Source organism: Myxocyprinus asiaticus, chromosome 4 (assembly GCF_019703515.2).
Source record: "Myxocyprinus asiaticus isolate MX2 ecotype Aquarium Trade chromosome 4, UBuf_Myxa_2, whole genome shotgun sequence".
Classification (NCBI taxonomy): Eukaryota; Metazoa; Chordata; class Actinopteri; order Cypriniformes; family Catostomidae; genus Myxocyprinus; species Myxocyprinus asiaticus.
The window spans coordinates 21542501-21562086 of NC_059347.1; the positions used below are offsets into that span (position 1 = coordinate 21542501).

Consider the following 19586-nt stretch of genomic DNA (forward strand, 5'->3'; position numbering starts at 1 on the left):
GTTTTTTTATATTATTTATTTATTTTAAAATAGACAGATAGAAAACACTTAGGAGTAGCGTTTTGCATTCAAATGGTGTATAATTCTCTCCCGTGTAAATAATAAATAAGATTCACTTATGTTATTATGACAATATAGGTAAATATTCAGCAATTTCCTTACGAAAAAGTGTGTCTTTTGTCCTTTAAGAAAAATATTTATTTTTGTCACAGCGTCGCCTAATTTAGGCAGGGTCCTTCATCCCGTTTCTTTCTTTCTTTCTTTCTTTCTTTCTTTCTTTCTTTCTTTCCCAATATACGTAGTTTTGATCAACGGGTCCCTCTTGCGCTTCTCTGGATTGGATGTTTTTAAAAGGAAATTAAATATTTATATGTGCATTATAAAGCAATAATGGATTATTAAAAATAAATCTCAGGGAGATGTATCATTTTAAATCTCGGCCAGCAGGAACCAATCTTTCTCTTAACTCTTGGAAAAATGTATTTTATTAGCAGAGTGTTATTTGTTCTTTGCTTCTGTTTTTGTAATTGCAGACAGTATGTTGTCACATTTTTGGGGGATGGGAGAAATCATAGTGATAATTGATTAAATTAATATTAATCTATTCCTCTCTATTTTTTCCCCAGTAGATCTTTTGCACATGGTCTGTGTTATTAAAATTGCCAGATTAAATTATTCTCTAGTATTAATAGATATTTTAAAAATAATCCACATATTGCTCACTTAGAGAAAACAAAATCATCAAATAAATGATTTTCTTGATGATTTTCTTGAAATCTTTTTGTCAAAATTGGGCTGACTTCTGAGTAGGAGACTGTGAATACTACACATTTGGTGCCCTGTTTTCATTTGGCACCTTGTCAAGTGCTCCACTTTGGGTGTCCTGGCCATAGACTGTGTTAATGCTATTGTAAATTAAGAGGATAAGGATTGCTGCTGGGTGTCCATTTAGCAGTCACACATTCATAATTAATTTAACACGGACACTGGACAGTCAGACGTTACACACTTTTTTTTATTAAACAATTCTTCAATGAAATCATTTAAACAACTCAACCAACGAATGTGTCTTTATTTTGAAGTTTCAAACACAGTTTCTGGAAGAATTTGGAATAAACAAAAGGACTCACTGTGACCGTTCCAAGTGTCACTTTCATGCTCTTAAATGTATAATCTAAGGCTTCAGTGCTTTTTTTCTATTAACTGCAAAATTCAGCTGTTGTGCCGAGCCTGTATTAAGGAATCTTTCATTTAATAAAGGAATAATGTTGAAATAGCGAGCTTAATATGTCTTTGAAACATAAAAACACTTTTAAAACTATGTAATTTTTATTTTAAACAATACCATGTCATGGCATCATTGCTGTCCTTTGATTTCTGCATGTGGCTGTGTCATCTCTTAATTGTTTTAGTTTCAAATATACATCTACCTCTTGGTAATATTTGATTGGATTAGAATCTTGGCAAAAGAGAGAAAGAGGAGCAGATGTGCTTTCTTTTTTTCCCTTTCTCTCTCTCTGTCTTTTGTCATGTCTGTAATAGTGCTTTATTGTTTCAGGATTGGAAGCTTTTACAGACTAACCTGTAAAAGGTGCCTTTTTAGACTTGTTTAATAGACACTTTGGTGGTTTACTGTTAGAAATCTTACTATAATACTTAACTTACCGAAATAACCACACAATGTTAGATATTTTTAAAGCAGTTGTGATGCATCAAGGGGAATTAATGCTGGGAAAAAATGCTTTTCACAATTAGAAAATAAGCAGTTAAATGCTGAACAAACTAAACTTATTAAATGAGATTTCAAAGTTCAGTGCAGTACTGTATAGACCCCCCCTCCAGATCTTAACGTAGACTCCTGGAGAAGGCGGGGGCCTGTTGACCTCCTTGCCCTGGCCAAATTCCACATCGTGAAATTTCACTCCGCACACACTCTTTGGGCCCCTCCACAGCTGAGAATGGCTGCTTAAATGGCCAGCCACCCTGAGAAAATATTTCCAACAACTTAATAGCAACAAGGGTGTGCACTGTGTACTAAATGAGACGCTTCACCCCAACAGTAGGAACATAGAAATTAACTGAGCCTGTGAAACAAACAAGTTTTCATTCTTTGTGTTTTACTGTGAGATCGGTTTTATGATCTTGACAGGAATAATATGTATGCCAAAAGCTGCTATATATATATATATATATTACACATAAAAATATACATTTATGTTTTTGGATATTAAAGCATTTTAGGCTTTATTTTGCTGCCTCAAATCCCTTTAATATGATCCAAAGACTTCTGCCGTTTGTATATTCAGCCACACCATTTTGTCCTCAGAACCAATAAATGAGATGTTTCAGGGTTTAGCAATGTTATTTGTCAGGGTCCTGGGACATTCTAACAGAAAGTGTGATAGTTTGATTTTTTTTTTTCCTTTGTCAGTAGTAGCTTAGGATCTGCTGCCCCCAACTGGGGTCTAAGACATTCCTCGCAAGTGTTTTGCACAAAGACTGCTGTCAGTAGGGTTTAAGGAAAAGCAATCAACTCTTTTTTTTCTTCTTTACCTGCTGTTGACGTTAGAGGTAGAATATGACTGAATTCAATTACATTGGGTCACTCACAGCAGGTTTGAAATAGGATTGTCAGGTGACGAGCTAATTGTGTGTCAGCAAGCAACCAACAAAAACAACATGTGTCCAAGACTGCTGTTAATTGGATTATGGAAGGGTGGCAAATTTGTCCTTTTCGTATATGCACTGAAAGTGCATGAATGTGCAGTGCATTTCTATGGCATTTTACAGTCAGATTACACCCAACTCCTCATTGCAACATCTTGTCAACAGCAAGAAAGAAAAAAAACAACAGCCCACCTTTTCCAACACATCATGCCATGCTGGTGCGTGAATTTGATGGTTGGTGAGGTACCATGTGACCAGTGGGCCTTCATGAAAGCCTCTCTGTTTCTCTCTGATATGGGACGTTACCTACCTAATATGGTTACATTTGCAGCATGCTCTTTGTCATGTTACACCCTTGCCCATTTACACTATGCAGGTTTGTTTCCAATCAAAGTTAAAGTCTTTTTTTTGTCACAAACGTGTAAATCATATGTGATAGATAGATAGATAGATAGATAGTTTATATATTAACAAACATAAATGGTATATACCTTAGTGCAAATGAGCAATGTGGTAGTTTTCAACCTTCAATATTACTTCATGTGGATCTGCTTTAAGCATCTGTTCAGACTATAAATGGGAATGTGCTGGAGAGATGGCTTTGTCTTACATGCCTTGCCAAGTATTTTAGTTTTTTTGTTCTGGTACAGATGTCACTGGAGCTTTGCCTGATAAAACACAGCGGGAGGTGTGTTCTCCTCTCCCACCAATGTCTTTATAGCACAACATCAACATGGCTTCAGCTAGGCTACCGTATTGTCTTACAACATGATACTGAAACATAATCTAGCCAGTGCTTTGTCATGCATCCTTCTCCTCCTCCTCCTCCTCATCCAGTAGTGATTGGAATGCAATGGTGAGGGGCCGATCCACTACAACAGCACTCTGTGCAGCAGCATGTCATCTGATAATCAAATCAGATGCATTTGAATCCGCTGCAGTCTGAGTTATTGGCGTGGCAGGCAGAAATGGGTGGCCCAGACTGTGTAAGATATCAGAGAGTCATCACAAGAGTGTTAATGGAGAGGCTGCAGCTTATATCAGATTAGGAGGGCCTCTCTCTGAGCTAATGCAATTGGGCCGCACTCAAAAGTGAGGCATTAAGACTCTAAGTGATGCAGTGTGGAGGCTGTTGTCCTTTTCTGGGAGATGTTGTTCTGGTTTATGCTAAGTCATTGGTGGATAATTGAGGGCGGTTCATGCCTGGCATGTAAGCATCACGTAAATCATACAGTGGGGTCCAGAAGTCTGAGTCCACACTGAAAATCTGGGATTCAGAATCTAATTTAAACCTGGAAAAAATGTTTTTACATAAGAAACACTGAGGCGAAATTAATATCTAATATGTATGATTCTGCACTTTTTCTTGGTCACTCATGAAATTAGCAGATTTGTGACATAAACATTTTCAAAATAAAAATGTAACTAATAAGAGAAATACCAAATAGAAGTACTTTCACTTGTGTTCTCAGATTTTTGGTTCCTAATGTATTTTCTAGGAACCAAAATGATGACATGTAGAAGACAAGTGTATATAAAACCATAAACGTAGAATGTATAGAATCCATGTGATTCAATGAAAAGTCTTAAGTCTTAAATGTTAGCCTTTGACCACACCCTAATGATGCCTTGGTACTTTTAGGATGTCATGTACCTTGCGTGCCACAGCTCCTTTGTACTGACAAACATACGTGCTGGCTTTGAACGTGTAGTGCTGCTGCCAGAAAAGCCTCCTGTGTTTTTCTCATTTGAAGTGCCATTTTATTTGATTTTATTGCAGCCATAAGCATTCTCCTTTGTAGATAACAGGAGATTTCATGCGCTTGTTGAGCCGACTGTTCATGTTTCTAGACCATAATGCAAAACACACATGGAGTCTCACCTTGTGGAAAATCACTGTCAACTAGCACTAACCTTGATATGTTTAAGAAGTTAAAACTAGAAGATAGTGACAAAAATATATGCTAGAAACAATATAAATATGTTTTATATTTGTGCTGTGGTGTAATTTCTGCACCACTAGCATCACCAAATGGATTTGAAAAAGTAATGACTGTGTTCAAGCAGGTTTCTTTAAAATATCAAAAAGGGAGCATTGTGAGTTTATTCATGCTTAACTCTGCCTTTTGTTCTTTTATGGAACTTTTATCAAGCTGTACTGAGTTCCGTAAGACTTCAAACGAAATAGCTCTCTGAAATGACGATTGTTAAAAATTTCTGTCCTTGCTTAGGTGAGAGCCAGGTGCAAACTCCACAGTGCCGGATCCAGAAGTGCACCACTGACTTCGTCTCACTCACTTCTCATCTCAACCCTTCGCTGGATGGCTTTGATACTGAATTCTGCAAGGCGCTGCGAGCCTACTCTGCCTGCACCCAGCGTACCTCCAAAAGCTGCAGGGGCAACCTGGTCTTCCACTCTGCCATGCTGGGCATCAGTGATCTCATGAGCCAGAGGAACTGCTCTAAGGATGGGCCCACATCATCAACCCATCCCGTCATCCCCATTGAACCATGCAACTACCACAGCCGCCACCACAACCAAGCATTGCGGCCTGGGATGGGGACTGGGGTTCCAGAACACCCACAGCCAACCTACCTGTTCTGTGGTCTGTTTGGGGACCCCCATCTTAGGACTTTCAAAGACCATTTCCAGACCTGTAAGGTTGAAGGGGCGTGGCCTCTCATTGATAACAATTACCTGTCAGTACAGGTTACAAATATTCCGGTGGTGCATGGATCCAGTGCCACAGCAACTAATAAGGTAAGTGATTATTTGTTATTGTAATTTTTTTGTTTTTGTTGCTCTTTTGAAAGAAGTTTATGAGTTTGTCTTGGTTGTGTAGGTTAATTATGTAAAAAATACAGTTTTATTCTAAAATTGCTTTGAAATGAGTACGGGGTCCCACTTTTTACTAGGTGTCTTTACTGCAATGTTATTACATTAAAATGTATTACAATGTACGCATTGTGTACACAAGTGGTGTTACACTGTACATTTAACATAGCTACTGTACATGTAATCTATTATTTATCTACATTACATTTGTAATTATAGGGGTGTAACAATCCATCGATCTGGATCGATGCATCGATCAATTAACCAACGATCCAATGTTATCGATACAACGCGTAAAGATCGATGTATATTTTTTTAAGGTGCACCTTTATTTAACCCTCTAATGGCAGCCACGTCTGTAAGCATTTCCGTCATGCGATGCAGCTACCTTATGATATTCATCTCACTTTATAAGCCATTAAAATGCTCCATTAAATCAGGCTTCCCTCAATATGGTGGCGTATGCAACACATTTGAATTGTACATGAGAATTTTTCGCTTTTAAAGCGCTGTCGAGCAATTCAGCCATGTCAAATGGCCAAAGAGCCCTGATATTCTGAACAGCGCTGATGAGGGAAAGAGAAAACGCCTGCCCTGCTATACCAACATTAATTACAAGACTTTTCACATCTTCACATCAACACCCTTACTAACATTAATCACAGTAAACTGTAACAGAATTTCTCAATACAGCGGTGGAAGTAACCAAGAAAAAACACATAGGCTACAGCACATACTCTCCCGTCGTGGGTATGTAAGTATTTTGGATTGGAAGACTTGCTTGTCTATTGTTGAGAGATGAAAATTTGTCACTGTAGTGTTTTCCAAATTCCACAAGGCAATGAGCTGTCGTCAAATGATTGATGATCACTTGTATGTGATTGTATGACTTTAGTTTTATATTATAATTTGTTCTGTATTAACTGAAGTTCCTTATTTTGTTGTTGATGTCCCAGTGTAGATACTGAATTTGCACTTTTCAGAGAGCTCAATATAATATTCAAATTATATTTTGGTTGCATTTTTGACATAATAAATGTAATTGATTGTGTAAAATAGGCACATAATATCATAATATCGATCACAGGCCCCTGAAATCGTATCGTGGCAGAATTTGAGGTATCTGCAAACATCAAATCACTGGCTAAGAGAATCCATACAAGACTGTATGAAACAGGCGATTTACACCCCTATGTAATTATACTGTTAATTACACTTAAAATTCTTGCATAGTTTTCCATTAAATTCAACCCAAATCATTATCAAAAGACAAAGATTATTAACTCTAGCCATCATTGGATTATACAGTATATTGTGTATATGTAGGGCTTGAGTTGAGGGGGGATGCAAGGGGATGCCATCCCCCTTGTTGCAAGAAATACCAAAAAGCATCCCCCTTGTAAAACCACCATTCCACCTTACCATCCCCTTTAGATCAGTTGTGTCATGTATTACTTAGAACTAATCATGCATGTAAAATATTTAATATTTAATTTTAATATGTTTGATAAATAACAAACTTTAAATAAGGGCGATTAGCCAGTCAGAATTAGATTTCAACATGTGTGAGGTTGCCAGATTTCTATAGGTGAAGTCCCCCAATCAGATCTGGACACTTGTACAGTTTGGATATATGCTGCCCAGGTGACGCTTTAGTCCCGCAATTTGGCAACCTTGAGCATGCGAGCTACCTCTCCACTGCGTAAAGACGCCGGTTTTCTGAAAACACTGGCAGCTATGTCGGAGTTTGCGATGGGTTGAATTGTCCTTCCTAGTGTTCACAGGAAACTTACGCCACAAGTTTTCAAATGATTCAAAAAATCCTGAAAAAAAGAAATGTTGGCATGACTAGTGCAGAATAATCTTTTATTGTTATTTCTTTAAAAAACAGTGAAACAATTGTTTTAAAATATGATTCATATTTTAAAATGCTTTTGTCCACCAAATCAAAATCTTTGGGTGTAACCAACATGTAGGGAGCCATTTTGTTGTTTATGTTGAGCATAACAACTATAAATACGGATGTAGAAAGAAGATGTTTAAAAAACATCTGCTATTTATTTTGACATGTTTATGAAAAGACACAATTTGTTCATGTGGTGTAACCCTGAGTAAAATTCTTGATATTTCTGACTCAAAAATTCATAATATTTATTAAACAAAATTCCTTGGAAAATGTGTTTGAAAACTTTTTGGAAATGAATGAATAAGTTGTTTATACTCTCATGTATTCAAGTTGCAAAGAATGTATTATAATACTTTTAACTTAATGGTTACACCACATGACAATTTGAAAGTTTGATTATTATTTTAGATTTTTTGAAAATGTATAAAAGTAAAAAAAAAATGTATGAAACCAAATTGGACAAAGATTACATTTCTGAGAATATGACATAAGTGTTTTAAACTTTTCCTTATTTTAATTTTGAGTGTTATTTGTCAATGACCCATAAGTAATAGACACCCCCCCCCCCACCAAATTTTGTTTTGGTTTTTTGACTACACCATCCCCCTTTAAAAAAAAGTACAAATCGACCACTGTGTATATGTGTTTTTCATATAGCCTGCACAATGTATTTTCTGCTACAAGTTTGTCTTTTTGTGGTTTTACAGCTTGAATGAAACCTATTCAAGGCTACATATGGAGAAATGGCATAAAAAACTTCATTTCTAATTGTTCAGTTTTCACAGTTTCATACACTAACCTGCAAACACATCAATGTCAGTTTGTTCATTCTCAAAGTACAAAAACCTTCGTAAATTCAAAACTTTGGACTGTCACCTGCACCAGATCGACACGTCCTTCATTATTAAGTACAGTTAACTTTTTATCACCCCCTTGTGGTTTGCCAAAGCTATTGTCAGCTAATGTTAATATATCGACGCCTCAGTGCCGATCATGCCGATCCATGATCGATGTATCGATATTTTATGATATCCCTAATTGTAATAGTATATAAAATAATAGCATATGTATTATATAGTATACTATAACACTACAATATTGTGTAGTGCACTGTAAAGTGGGATTTAGGGGGTCATTTGTTCCTAGACATACTAAATCATGGTGTCTTTTCATATTTAATGTGAAGTGTGTAATTTTTGTGCCACCAGTGTCACCAAACAGAATTGCAAAAATAAATATTATTTGATCTGCCATTAGTTGATCAAACAGACAGTTTCGCCTCAAACTTAAACCATTAATTGAGTCAGTGTTGCTGTGTCTTGCTGTTCAGGGTGCTCACACAAATAGAGCAATGTTTTTTAATGCCACAGAGCCATAATATTTCACTTTTCAGAGAAATCTTTAATACAACTTATAGTTGGTTCTGCATTTAAGCTGGGATAGGAGAAAAATTGCACACATCAGCTTTTATTTCATGGTAGAAACACTTAATTAGTGATGCATGACATAATTTCACAGCATTCCACAATAATTTTCATCTAAGTACTCTTAGTGTGAACTGTGATATGTCTATATTCATGACTATATGGAAAATATTATCAGTATGAGGTGCCAACAACAGATAAGACCAATAAAGACCAATAACTTTCAACTTTGACCAAGTATTCACAGGTGCAAGTGAAACAAAGCAAACAGCTTCAGTCTTATGACTAACACTTGTGACCAACATGTCTGTGAAATTCTAATATCATTAATGACTGAATATAGCCTGCACTCTGGTGTGACCCATAAAAAGGTGGCTTTGAAAGAAGCCTCTGTCCTCATTTTTCCAAGTGTGGGGCTGCAAGACCTCACTCATAGACAAATGCACACACACATACTCAGTCAATTTCTTACACAGAGCCATTTCAAACACGCTGGTGCAGAATACTGACTGCATGTTTACAGATCTTTTTTTATGTGAAATAGCTAAGCTGATATAGAGCAGTGGAAGCTTTTAAATTTTACAGCCATAGCAGTACACTCATCAGATAAATCTTGTTGTTTTTGTCAAGTATCAACAGTTAAGCTCAACATAAGACAGATGTGGGATCTAATCCTAAATTTGGTCACTGATGCTAATTAGATATAATTTGACCCCCTGACCCTGAAGGTGGGACCCATTATTAAACATTTGCAAGTAATTATTAGCACATACTGCTTAACTGAGACCTTTTCAGCTGCCTCACCTTATGGCCAACTAGTTATCATTTTTCATCCTTGTCCTGTGTACAAAGCTGCTATTCATCCACCGCTAATGTAATGCCACACTTCTTGTTAGCCCATGTTTCTGCTTCCCACAAGTCTTAAAGTTTTGCAGCATATAGACTATGCTTGGTGCATTTTATGGTTAACACTAGCAATAGGGATGTCACGGGTGCGGGGATGACAGGACCCAAAAGTAGAGGGAAAGTTCAATGGGAATTTATTCACAACTCAAACAGTTTTGTTTTCAAACTTAAAGCAAGCCCAGGCATCAAAATCTTCTCCCGAGACACGGGAAGAAATTGAGGAATCCTCCTCCACATGCACTGGGCACCGAACTGGCGAGGGCAGCAGCAAACGAGAACAGAAGGTACTCCACTCCTGAAACTAAACCGCGGCCAGCTCCAACTGCACGAGAGAGCACAGTTACCACACACAGTAACAGTTACAAAGACAACGGCAAACAGTCACAGTTACACCACAATGATCCGAAATCGGACACGCTGGGGTTTAAATAAGAGAAACAAACACGCGGGGGTTTGAATAAGAGAAACAAACACGGGGCAGGTGTCACTTGCAGCTGAAGGTTGTAATGATCAGCATTTCCATGGAAACAATCAGGGTTCCCATGGAAACGCTGATTCAGCATGCCAGCGACACCTGAAACACATAAGGGCAAAATGTAAACACGATCTGACAAAACAAGGGACGATGATGCCATGGTCCTCCACAGGCGTAACACACAACCTGGCAGGGTGCCATGACCGTGACATCACTGGAGGGCATACAAAACGCGAAACACAAGACAGACAGGGGACGATGATGTCATGGTCCTCGTCAGACAAAACCCAACCTGACTGATTGACAGAACCATGACATCACTGGAGAGTGCATGGCAGTGATGTGCGCACGGCAGTCCAAACAAATGGAGTTAATTAACAGAGGTTCAGGAGGAGCATGTTAATTTTAATCTGACAAATCACAGCCAACGAGCAGGAGTGTATAAGCCGCTGCTTACCTGCTTCCTGTGACAACTCTCCTGACATCCCACCTCCACCCCATCTCCACCTATACTCTAGATTCATTATCTAAATAAGTAAAATCCGGAGGTGGTAATCAGGGCTTGAGTCGAGTCTCAAGCTCCTCAAGCCCTCCAGTATATGGACAGCAAGCCAAATACGTTTACTGCTTCAACACAAGATACATTAACATACGAACTACTGAACTGGACCCGTGTGCCCACACAAAGGGGGAACACAAAACCCAAAGGCAGGCCAATATTGCCATGGTCCCATCAGGTAGAACCTAAACCTGACATGGTGACAAGGGGTTTGTGGATCTGTGGATATGTGTAATATTTACATTTAAGAACGGTACGAATCAAGATTCTGTTGTTTACTGTGATTAAGTAATTCTCACTTTCTGTTTCTGCTGACTTTGGCTTCAGGCGTAAAACCACTTCTGTTCTTTACAAGGTGATTTAATATGTAACATTTTCGATGTTAAAATACTTTCTCTTGTCCCAACTAAATATGCAGAGACAACTATGTGTAAGCCATTTAGGTTGATTCCCCTTAAAAGTGTAAACAATGTGGCTCTGTGGTGCTTTCAAAATATTGCTTCGTTTGTTTGAGCTTCCCGAACAGCCTGACATGGCAAAATCGGCCCAAAAGGGTCATGAGTTTGGGGCAGGAGTCTTCTGTTTGTTCAACTAATGCAGATGGGTGAAGTGTTCGGGAAACCTGTTTGAAATAAGTCAGCAATTTTTTTCAGTTCCATTTTGTGACGTTAGTGATGCAGAAATCACACACTTCACATTTAATGTGTTTTTAGTGTGACCCAAGTAAATGCACTTAGTTTTGAGCATGCAGTGTTGTGCTACCTAACATGAGAAGCTTTGAGGAAGCATTAAAGTGAATGTGAGTTACTTTGACATAAATTAGGACTGTTTCACACCGTATGCGAAAGCAGCGCATATTTATTTTGGTGCTCATGTAAACAGGTTACAGCTTTCAAACTGCCAGCATAAGCTGGAGCATTACCAGAAACATAGTTACCAGTCAAATTTTGTCTCTGATACTATTTTTGTCATGCGTAGCGTGCTGAATTCTGCAACAAACTTGTTGAAAATGCACTATTTATGAACACAACCCTGAACACAGCCCACACAGGTAGCTGGTTTCTAGCTGGTCATGAGCTGGTACAAGCTGGTCATTAGCTGTTCCAAGCTTGTCATACCAGCTCAAGGTGATCAAGACGGTTTTTGGAACATGGTAGCTGGTCGATCAGCTTGGACCAGTTCATGACCAACTTGGACCAGCTTCTGACCTGCTTGGACCAGCTAAGGACCAGCTTGGACCAGCTACTATGTTCCAAAACACAGCTACCTGCTTAAGCTGGATTTTCCAGCAGGGAATTATAAAGCAAGATAAAATACTGGAGTGAACTACTCACCCATTGTTTGAAAAATGACGTCTGTCAGGCTTGATGTAAGTACACAATCAGTGAATAGCACACAAACAGCAATTTCTATTGTTCTATAAGTCTTGAGTAGCATCCAGTCAATTTAAGCAGTTTATAGCTACACTTTGGGGTTTGCGTTCCATTCAGTGTAGGTTAATTAACATTTGGATGTAAATGTGTATCCCCTCCTCATGTAAATGTAAGAGCAGCGTAGTTCTAGTGGAAAGACTAGCAGTTATACATCATCGCACCATTAGCTAGGTAACTCCTAGCCAATCACATGTAAGCCATTGCCTTATAAGTCTGCTCACAATCTATCACATTGCTGTTTCAGTGTGCTAACATTGGCAACCTCCACCACCCCACCGCCACAAGTTGAGTCCTGTCCTGCATGGGGGTAGGCTCCTCGCCCCTGCCTCCTATCTCCGGCAGGATCTGATGGTTCCGAGTATAACAACTTCGGACCGCCAGACAGGGCTTACGCCAAAGAGAGACATTACGTTCCTGTTTTAAATTCATCATATAAATGTAATCTAAAACTTTACTCAAATCTGCGAGTCTTCCTGATAGAAATTAAATTACACGACGATCAAGTTTGATATAATTTTCAATGGCCAACTCTCGATAACCATTTTATAGTTCATATCTAGGAGAGAACTAGTAGGCGGACTTTGGGCAAAAATGCCACTGAATTGACAAAATATGGGTGTGGAAAATGCCCCCGCAATGAGTTCTTGTATGTAATCTACCGTATTTCTGTTTTCGAGTTCTTGTATGTAATCTATATTAATTCTGTTTTCAGTGGACAAGTGAAAATTGTCGCTGAACATTATTTGTAGCACACTACCCGTCCTGCAGGTGCTCCTTATTCCAAATCAGGAGGAATGCTGTCATTTCCTAGTGTCGTTGCATTATTTTAGTTTTTTATGTTAACTTAATAAAGCTGAAGTGGATCTGCACACTGTTTTACTGTCAGGGTTGGAGGGTTACTTTTTAAATGTATTCCACTACAGATTACAGAATACATGCTGTAAAATGTAATTTGTATTGTATTTCGTTAGATTACTCAAAGTCAGTAACATATTCTAAATACTTTGGATTACTTCTTCAGCACTGGTAGATTTTTTCACTTGTTTTGACTATAAAAACTCTGCCAGTACTGTAAGACAAAATACACGTTAAAAATACATTCTCTGAAAAAACTAAATATCTTATGCAGCGTTGTTTCTAAAACAAGATAAATCAAATTGATCTTGTTTTAAAGATTTTTAGATATTTTTACAGGAAAACAATACAAAAACTATTATCAAGAATATGATTTTTGCCCTAATATACAAGGTCTTACTAGAAAAAAAGAAATTATGATCCAACATGAATTTCTTTTTATTTATTTTTTTTATCCCCTTTTCTCCCAATTTGGAATGCCCAATTCCCACTACATAGTAGGTCCTCGTGGTGGCGCGGTTACTCACCTCAATCCAGGTGGCGGAGGACAAGTCTCAGTTGTGACTCTATCCTCCCTAGCAACTGGGCCAATTTAGTTGCTTAGGAGACCTGGCTGGAATCACTCAGCACACCCTGGATTCGAACTCGCGACTCAGGGGTGGTAGTCAGCGTCAATACTATCTGAGATACCCAGGCCCTCAACTTGAATTTTCTTGATAAAAAAATTATATCATGCCTGATAACATGTGCATGTAAAATGGCTAGAAATAGCATTTTAGCTTAACGTAATGCTGACAATTTACACAAGAAATTTATTTATATTTCTTCTGCTTCAAACTTACTTCAAACTTACTTATCTGTCCGCTCGTATGAATGTAACACATATGTAGCGCAGAGGAGGGCGGGGCCGGGCGGAATGACGGACGGATCATAAGAAAGTGTTTCACCGCTGTTCAAATGGACTTTGGATCGCATCATTTATATGTATAAATGTTTTCCATCTGAAAGGACTAAATATTAAATGAAACAAATGACAATAAAATACAAAGTAATCTCCTTAGTAATCAAAATACTTTTTGAATGTAACTGTATTCTAAATACCAATGATTTAAATTGTAACTGTAATGCAATACAGTTACTTATATTTTGTATTTTAAATACGTAATCCTGTTACATGTATTCCGTTACTCTCCAACCCTGTTTACTATTACCTTTAATTAATTTAAAACGCTGCTGTTGTTTTTAAATAAATAAAAGGGAATAGTAAAAGAGTGTGCAGATCTACTTCAGTTTTATTTCATTGCATTTTGCCTTGATCCTGAACCTGTTTTAGAAGTATTAGATGTGCATGCATTTCCCGCTTATGTTAAATTAATAGGCAAAAATATTTTGAAATACATGGGATAGGGAAAAAAGTGAACCTGGAATGTGTTATCATCACAATGCACATTATGCTGTGTAGAGATCAGGCAATTATGCAATTAGTGAAACATGCCTGTTGACATTGTAACTGAAATATTCCTAAATTAATTGATATTGAATTGAACCGAAATTGAAATATAACTTAATCGAATCAAATTAGGAAATCCTTTCAATACCCAGCCCTACAAATATTAATTGATGCTGACTTAATTTTATTGGGAACATTCTACAATATCTCATTATTCACATTGAATTAATTGATTAAATTGAAGTATTTCATATAAAAGGATGACACCGAGGCATTTTATAAGGTTAGGAAAAATTGCCTGTATAAAGGTAAAAAAATGCCCCATATCAATTCTAGGGGGCAAATGTTGCCCCTTAATGTAAAAGTTCATTTCTGAAGTAACCCATAAATCATGTTATTTTCTGTATAGAGCTGCAGCTTTTATGCAGCAGAAACTGTCAGTGTGAAGGTACAATGCTCCTTACGTACTAGTTGTTGTTGTGGTGTAAAACAGGCCTTAGAAATATTGAGAATGAATGCAAAAAAGGATTCCCTTAAATTGCCAGTATTGAAGTGTAACTCTTCTCTCTGTACTTCTGTTAAGATCACAATCATCTTCAAACCATACCAAGAATGCACGGACCAGAAGGTCTACCAGGCCGTTACAGACGACCTGCCAGCTGCCTTCGTGGATGGCACCATCAGCGGGGGCGATAGCGAGACCCGTAGCATCTGGATCCTGGAGAAGTCACCTGGCCAGCACGTGGAGATCCACGGCGCATACATCGGGGTCACCATCATTGTACGTCAGCAGGGCCGTTACCTGACGCTAGCTGTGCACATGCCAGAGGAGCTTGCCATGGCCTTTGACGAGACGCAGGACCTGCAGCTATGCATGAATGGTTGTCCTACATCAGAGCGCATCGACCAAGAAGGACACCTTCAGCTGCCCGTGCTGGGTCTCCAGCAGGCTGGCTTTCAGCCGCAAGCCAGGATCGAAGCCCAGAGAGGGGTCTTCACCCTTGAAAGCGCCTCAAGGAAGTGCAGGGAACAGCTGGAGGTTAAAGACATCTATTTCCATTCATGTGTGTTTGACCTGCTCACCACAGGGGATGCAAACTTCACCACTGCTGCCTACAATGCCCTCAAAGACATGGAGACATTGCACCCCAAGAGGGAGCGCTGGCATATTTTTCCTAGCTCAGCTGCTGGGCTGAGGCCATTTCCTTTGCTCCTACATGCACTGCTAATGGGCTTTCTCATCACTGTGCTTTTATAATGTGTGCTGTGTTTTGATGACTGTTAAAAAAAATAACTTAAGGAGCTGAAGACAAGACTGTACAAAATCGTAAGGGTACTCTGTATATACTGTCTTTACAGAGATGTTAGAATACAAACTTTCATTAGACTGTACATTTTGTGTAAATTATGTTTTCAAGAGAGCTGAATATTGTGGATTTTTTCATGTTTTTGTCCTCAGGAGAGGAAGTCTTAATGGAAGCACTTTATTTTAATTTTATTTTTTTGCAACTAGAAAACAGTGTTCCATGGAACCAGTACTTAGTGATCTTCGTTAGCTAATCTTCTTGGTACATCCGGCGCTTTTTCTTGATTCATTTCTCTAGGTCTCTTTACAAATGATACTTACCTCACCAACTTAATCTGTAGAACTGTGTTAAACGTTTTTTTATGATGTGGCTGGCATAGTGATTGTGTAATAGAGGTTCAAAGAAGGATCATATTGATTAGACATTTACTTTATCTGTTTGTGCATTATAATTCTTAGTTCTAGTACTCAGTGCTGCTGAGTAGAGTTTATCAGCAAAAACAAGGTGAAGAATTCAGGCAAACACAGCAGACGTAGGTTGAAGTGCACTTAAAATTGAAAAGTTAACCTTTGGAATTGTTCTACTGGAACAAGCCATTGCCAAGCCCAGCCCTACATTTTATAAATGACAATCAGAACTTTTGTTTGGTACAAAATCTACCTAATGTATGAACAGCAATCCTTTAGAGTGTGTTTTAGAGACAAATATTTATGATTCATATTAAAAGTTTCAGCCCTTTCCGATTCATTTCATAGTAAGTGGCTCTAACTGAATGAACTGGAAAATGGATATTGCATAAGTGCTAAAGTGGGCTATGATTCATTTCCTAGTCACTCAAACGGACTTGCAGCATCCTTTAGAATGGTTCCTCACAAGATTATTAATTACCTTTGTCCCTTTGCCAAACAAATATTGACTATATGTTAAAAGTGTTAAGTTCCCTCGCATCCTTGTTTTATCCTTGGCCAAAGATATGACGCATAGCTGGCAGAAATGCACCACATATATCAAATAGATCTGTTGCTAGAAGTAGGTTTTCCCTATAGTATTTGTTTTGTTAAAAAAGATGGTCAAGAGTAGAGGTCGACCGATAGGGCATTGTGCCGATCACGATAACTTAGGTGGTGGAAAGGTCTGATAGCCAACTCATCGGCCGATAGTTTTTAAAATCGATTTATTGAATGTTTAAATAAAAATTCATAGTATTTCCTTACTGTGCTGAGACATAGAGGCTAAAGGAGTCAAAAATGAATATAATCCCAGATGCAGTTTATTTTGCAACCAAAATCCAAATTATAACCATAAAACTAAAATTTAAGTTTGGCCCATAATGTAGGACTTTTACCTGTAAACAAGCCTGAAATACATGTGGGACTCTTATTTTGAAAAGTGTATGCTCCCAGCTCACATAAACACATAATGGATACAAAACATGCACTCTTACAATCATCTAAAATGTATTACAATATAAACATTATAAAGTAAACATTGTCATATAGGCTTATAATAATTACTGTATGAGCTGTGATTCAACAACAGTAGATTATCATTAATCAATAGTAGATCATCAGCGATCCAGTAATAAAAACAGACTTTTCCCCTTTTTTCTAGGGACACCGTCAAAGTCAACATGAACATTAGCATGAACATATGATTAACATATACAGTATCTACATAACAACAAAACGTCTTCAGTGTGCTCATTTTTTATAATTTTATTAAAAAAGTAAAAATAAATAAATAAAAAACTCTTACTATTAGCCTTGGTTTTGCCGATAACTGATAGTTCCAAAAAGCAACTATCGGCACTGATATATTGGTCGATCTCTAGTCATGAGTTACTCTTATTGTGAACACACAGACATTGAATGGCATTGTCATAGGTATAGCAAGTCAGTGCCATAATTTAGCTCACCTGACTGGTGTTAGCCTATTTGCAGTGGATTCAGCAGAAATGATAAGTGTTCAATTGAAAATTTCTGTATTATTAGACCCCTCAAAGAACATCTTTTATGTTATTTTGTCACATAGAAGGGCAACTTGAGCCACAGTTCCTTTGTTGAAATGATGCTGAATACACATCACCTTTGATTTCATTTAGAGAAGTTCAATGCAAATGAAGGAACTGCAGAATTTCTTTATGTCTCAATTTGCTTTGAGTGTGGTATTTGGTCTGATGTACATTAATAACATTGATCATTCATTTGGTCAAATTGAATCATATACTTTCTGGGCCATTACAGTAACTGCCTTACTGTCCAACTACTTTGGATACCCATGCCAACACTTCTGATATGCATGTTTTGTTACCAAGACTTGCTACTGTAGAGACGTCATTGTTTATTTTTTATTTGCAACTACTGCCAGTGCTGAAGAGCTGCTACAATACTGTGACAAGTGTAATAGATTGTATTTGGAACACTGGGAGTTTCACAGGCAGTGAATGACCGGATCCTTGACAGGATTATTTGATTGGCCCAATGGCCTGAATCCATGTACAGTGGAATTTTTTTTTTTTTAGAACAAAGGATCAGAGTGCAATTAACTGCAAAGGAAAGCCTTCATCCTGGGTTTTTGCTTTTCACATTTGATCTTGTGATCTCTTTTGTTTGTTGTGAACATTGTTTTTTGTGAAGCGTGACTGCTCAATGTTTATACTTAAATTATTTATGAAATATATTGTCTTGTTAGAGAAGTCAAGCTCCATACTCTTGCTGTTGAAAAAAGTTTGAGATGTGATTGTACTACCACCTAGTGGGTCACCATTGTTACATCAGTGTTTTAGTATTGTACGGATGCTGTTTAAAAAAAAAAAAAAAAGAAGAAAAAAAATTGTGTTATTTAAAACAATAAATGAAAAAAATCTGGATTTGTTTTTACAATTTTCCATTGTGGTGTTATTAATTTATATGTTGTAATAGCATTGTTTGTAATGTGATTACAGCAATTTATAATCATTCATGCTCCAGAAAAAACAAGAAAAAAAAACAAACAAACAAAAAAACACACACATTCTACTCGGTTTGATAAAGCACTAATGTCACATTCTAATAAAACCCCTCAACATAAACAAGTTTAATCTTTGATAGAGTGTTATGCACAATCTTCTCATTCACATGCAACACAGCAAATGTAATCAAATGTTGCTCACTTTCAGACAGGTGTTGCTTGACAGTAAACAATTCCATTAGTGAAAGGTGACTTTACAAAAGCCATTTAAAACTATTTTTTTTTAATGGCCTACAAAGGCACCTTGTAGTGCAGTTCAGTTGTTGTTTTCTGTATATGATGTGGTTTTGAGCAGATATCACATTGATCTTCTTATTGTAGCACCTGTGTCTTGTGGTACAATGTCGGTCTCCAGCTCTGAAGAGCGCTCGTCAAAATGCTCATTTCAGGATCTCATTTACCTCAACTGGTTTGGAGATCACCTGTATGGTGTCTGGCTGTCCATTGTTCATTTCTGACACTCTAAAATTTAGCAGAAAAGAAGCAGTAGGTGTCAGTTTAGTAGTGACTGTTTACAATAATATATTGATCATATAGTATAAATTATTATAAATTATTTTATTATAACCTTGCAAAAAAATTATAAAAAAAATGCTCACCACTTTATGACAGCTTGTATTGTCATCAAAACATTGAAAATTGTGATTTTCAGAAGGAGTATTCTGAAAGCTTGGACAAACAGTAGTTCTCGGTTTGCCCTGACCACTGTAACAGCACAAGAAAGGGAGAACAAAATGAGCACATAATGGAAATTTTTAA

The 19586-nt window shown here is 37.5% G+C and overlaps 1 protein-coding gene across 1 annotated transcript in view; it reads left to right on the forward strand.

The window, feature by feature from the left end:
- LOC127439819 (repulsive guidance molecule B-like) overlaps positions 1-18891 on the forward strand; it is a 19411-nt gene extending 520 nt beyond the window's left edge. Inside the window, exons 2-3 of the mRNA XM_051696042.1 lie at positions 4899-5428; positions 15095-18891. Of these exons, the coding sequence (XP_051552002.1) occupies positions 4899-5428; positions 15095-15769 (1205 nt within the window). The 3' untranslated portion in view covers positions 15770-18891. The remainder of the gene's footprint in view (positions 1-4898; positions 5429-15094) is intronic.
- The last annotated feature ends 695 nt before the right edge of the window (positions 18892-19586 follow it).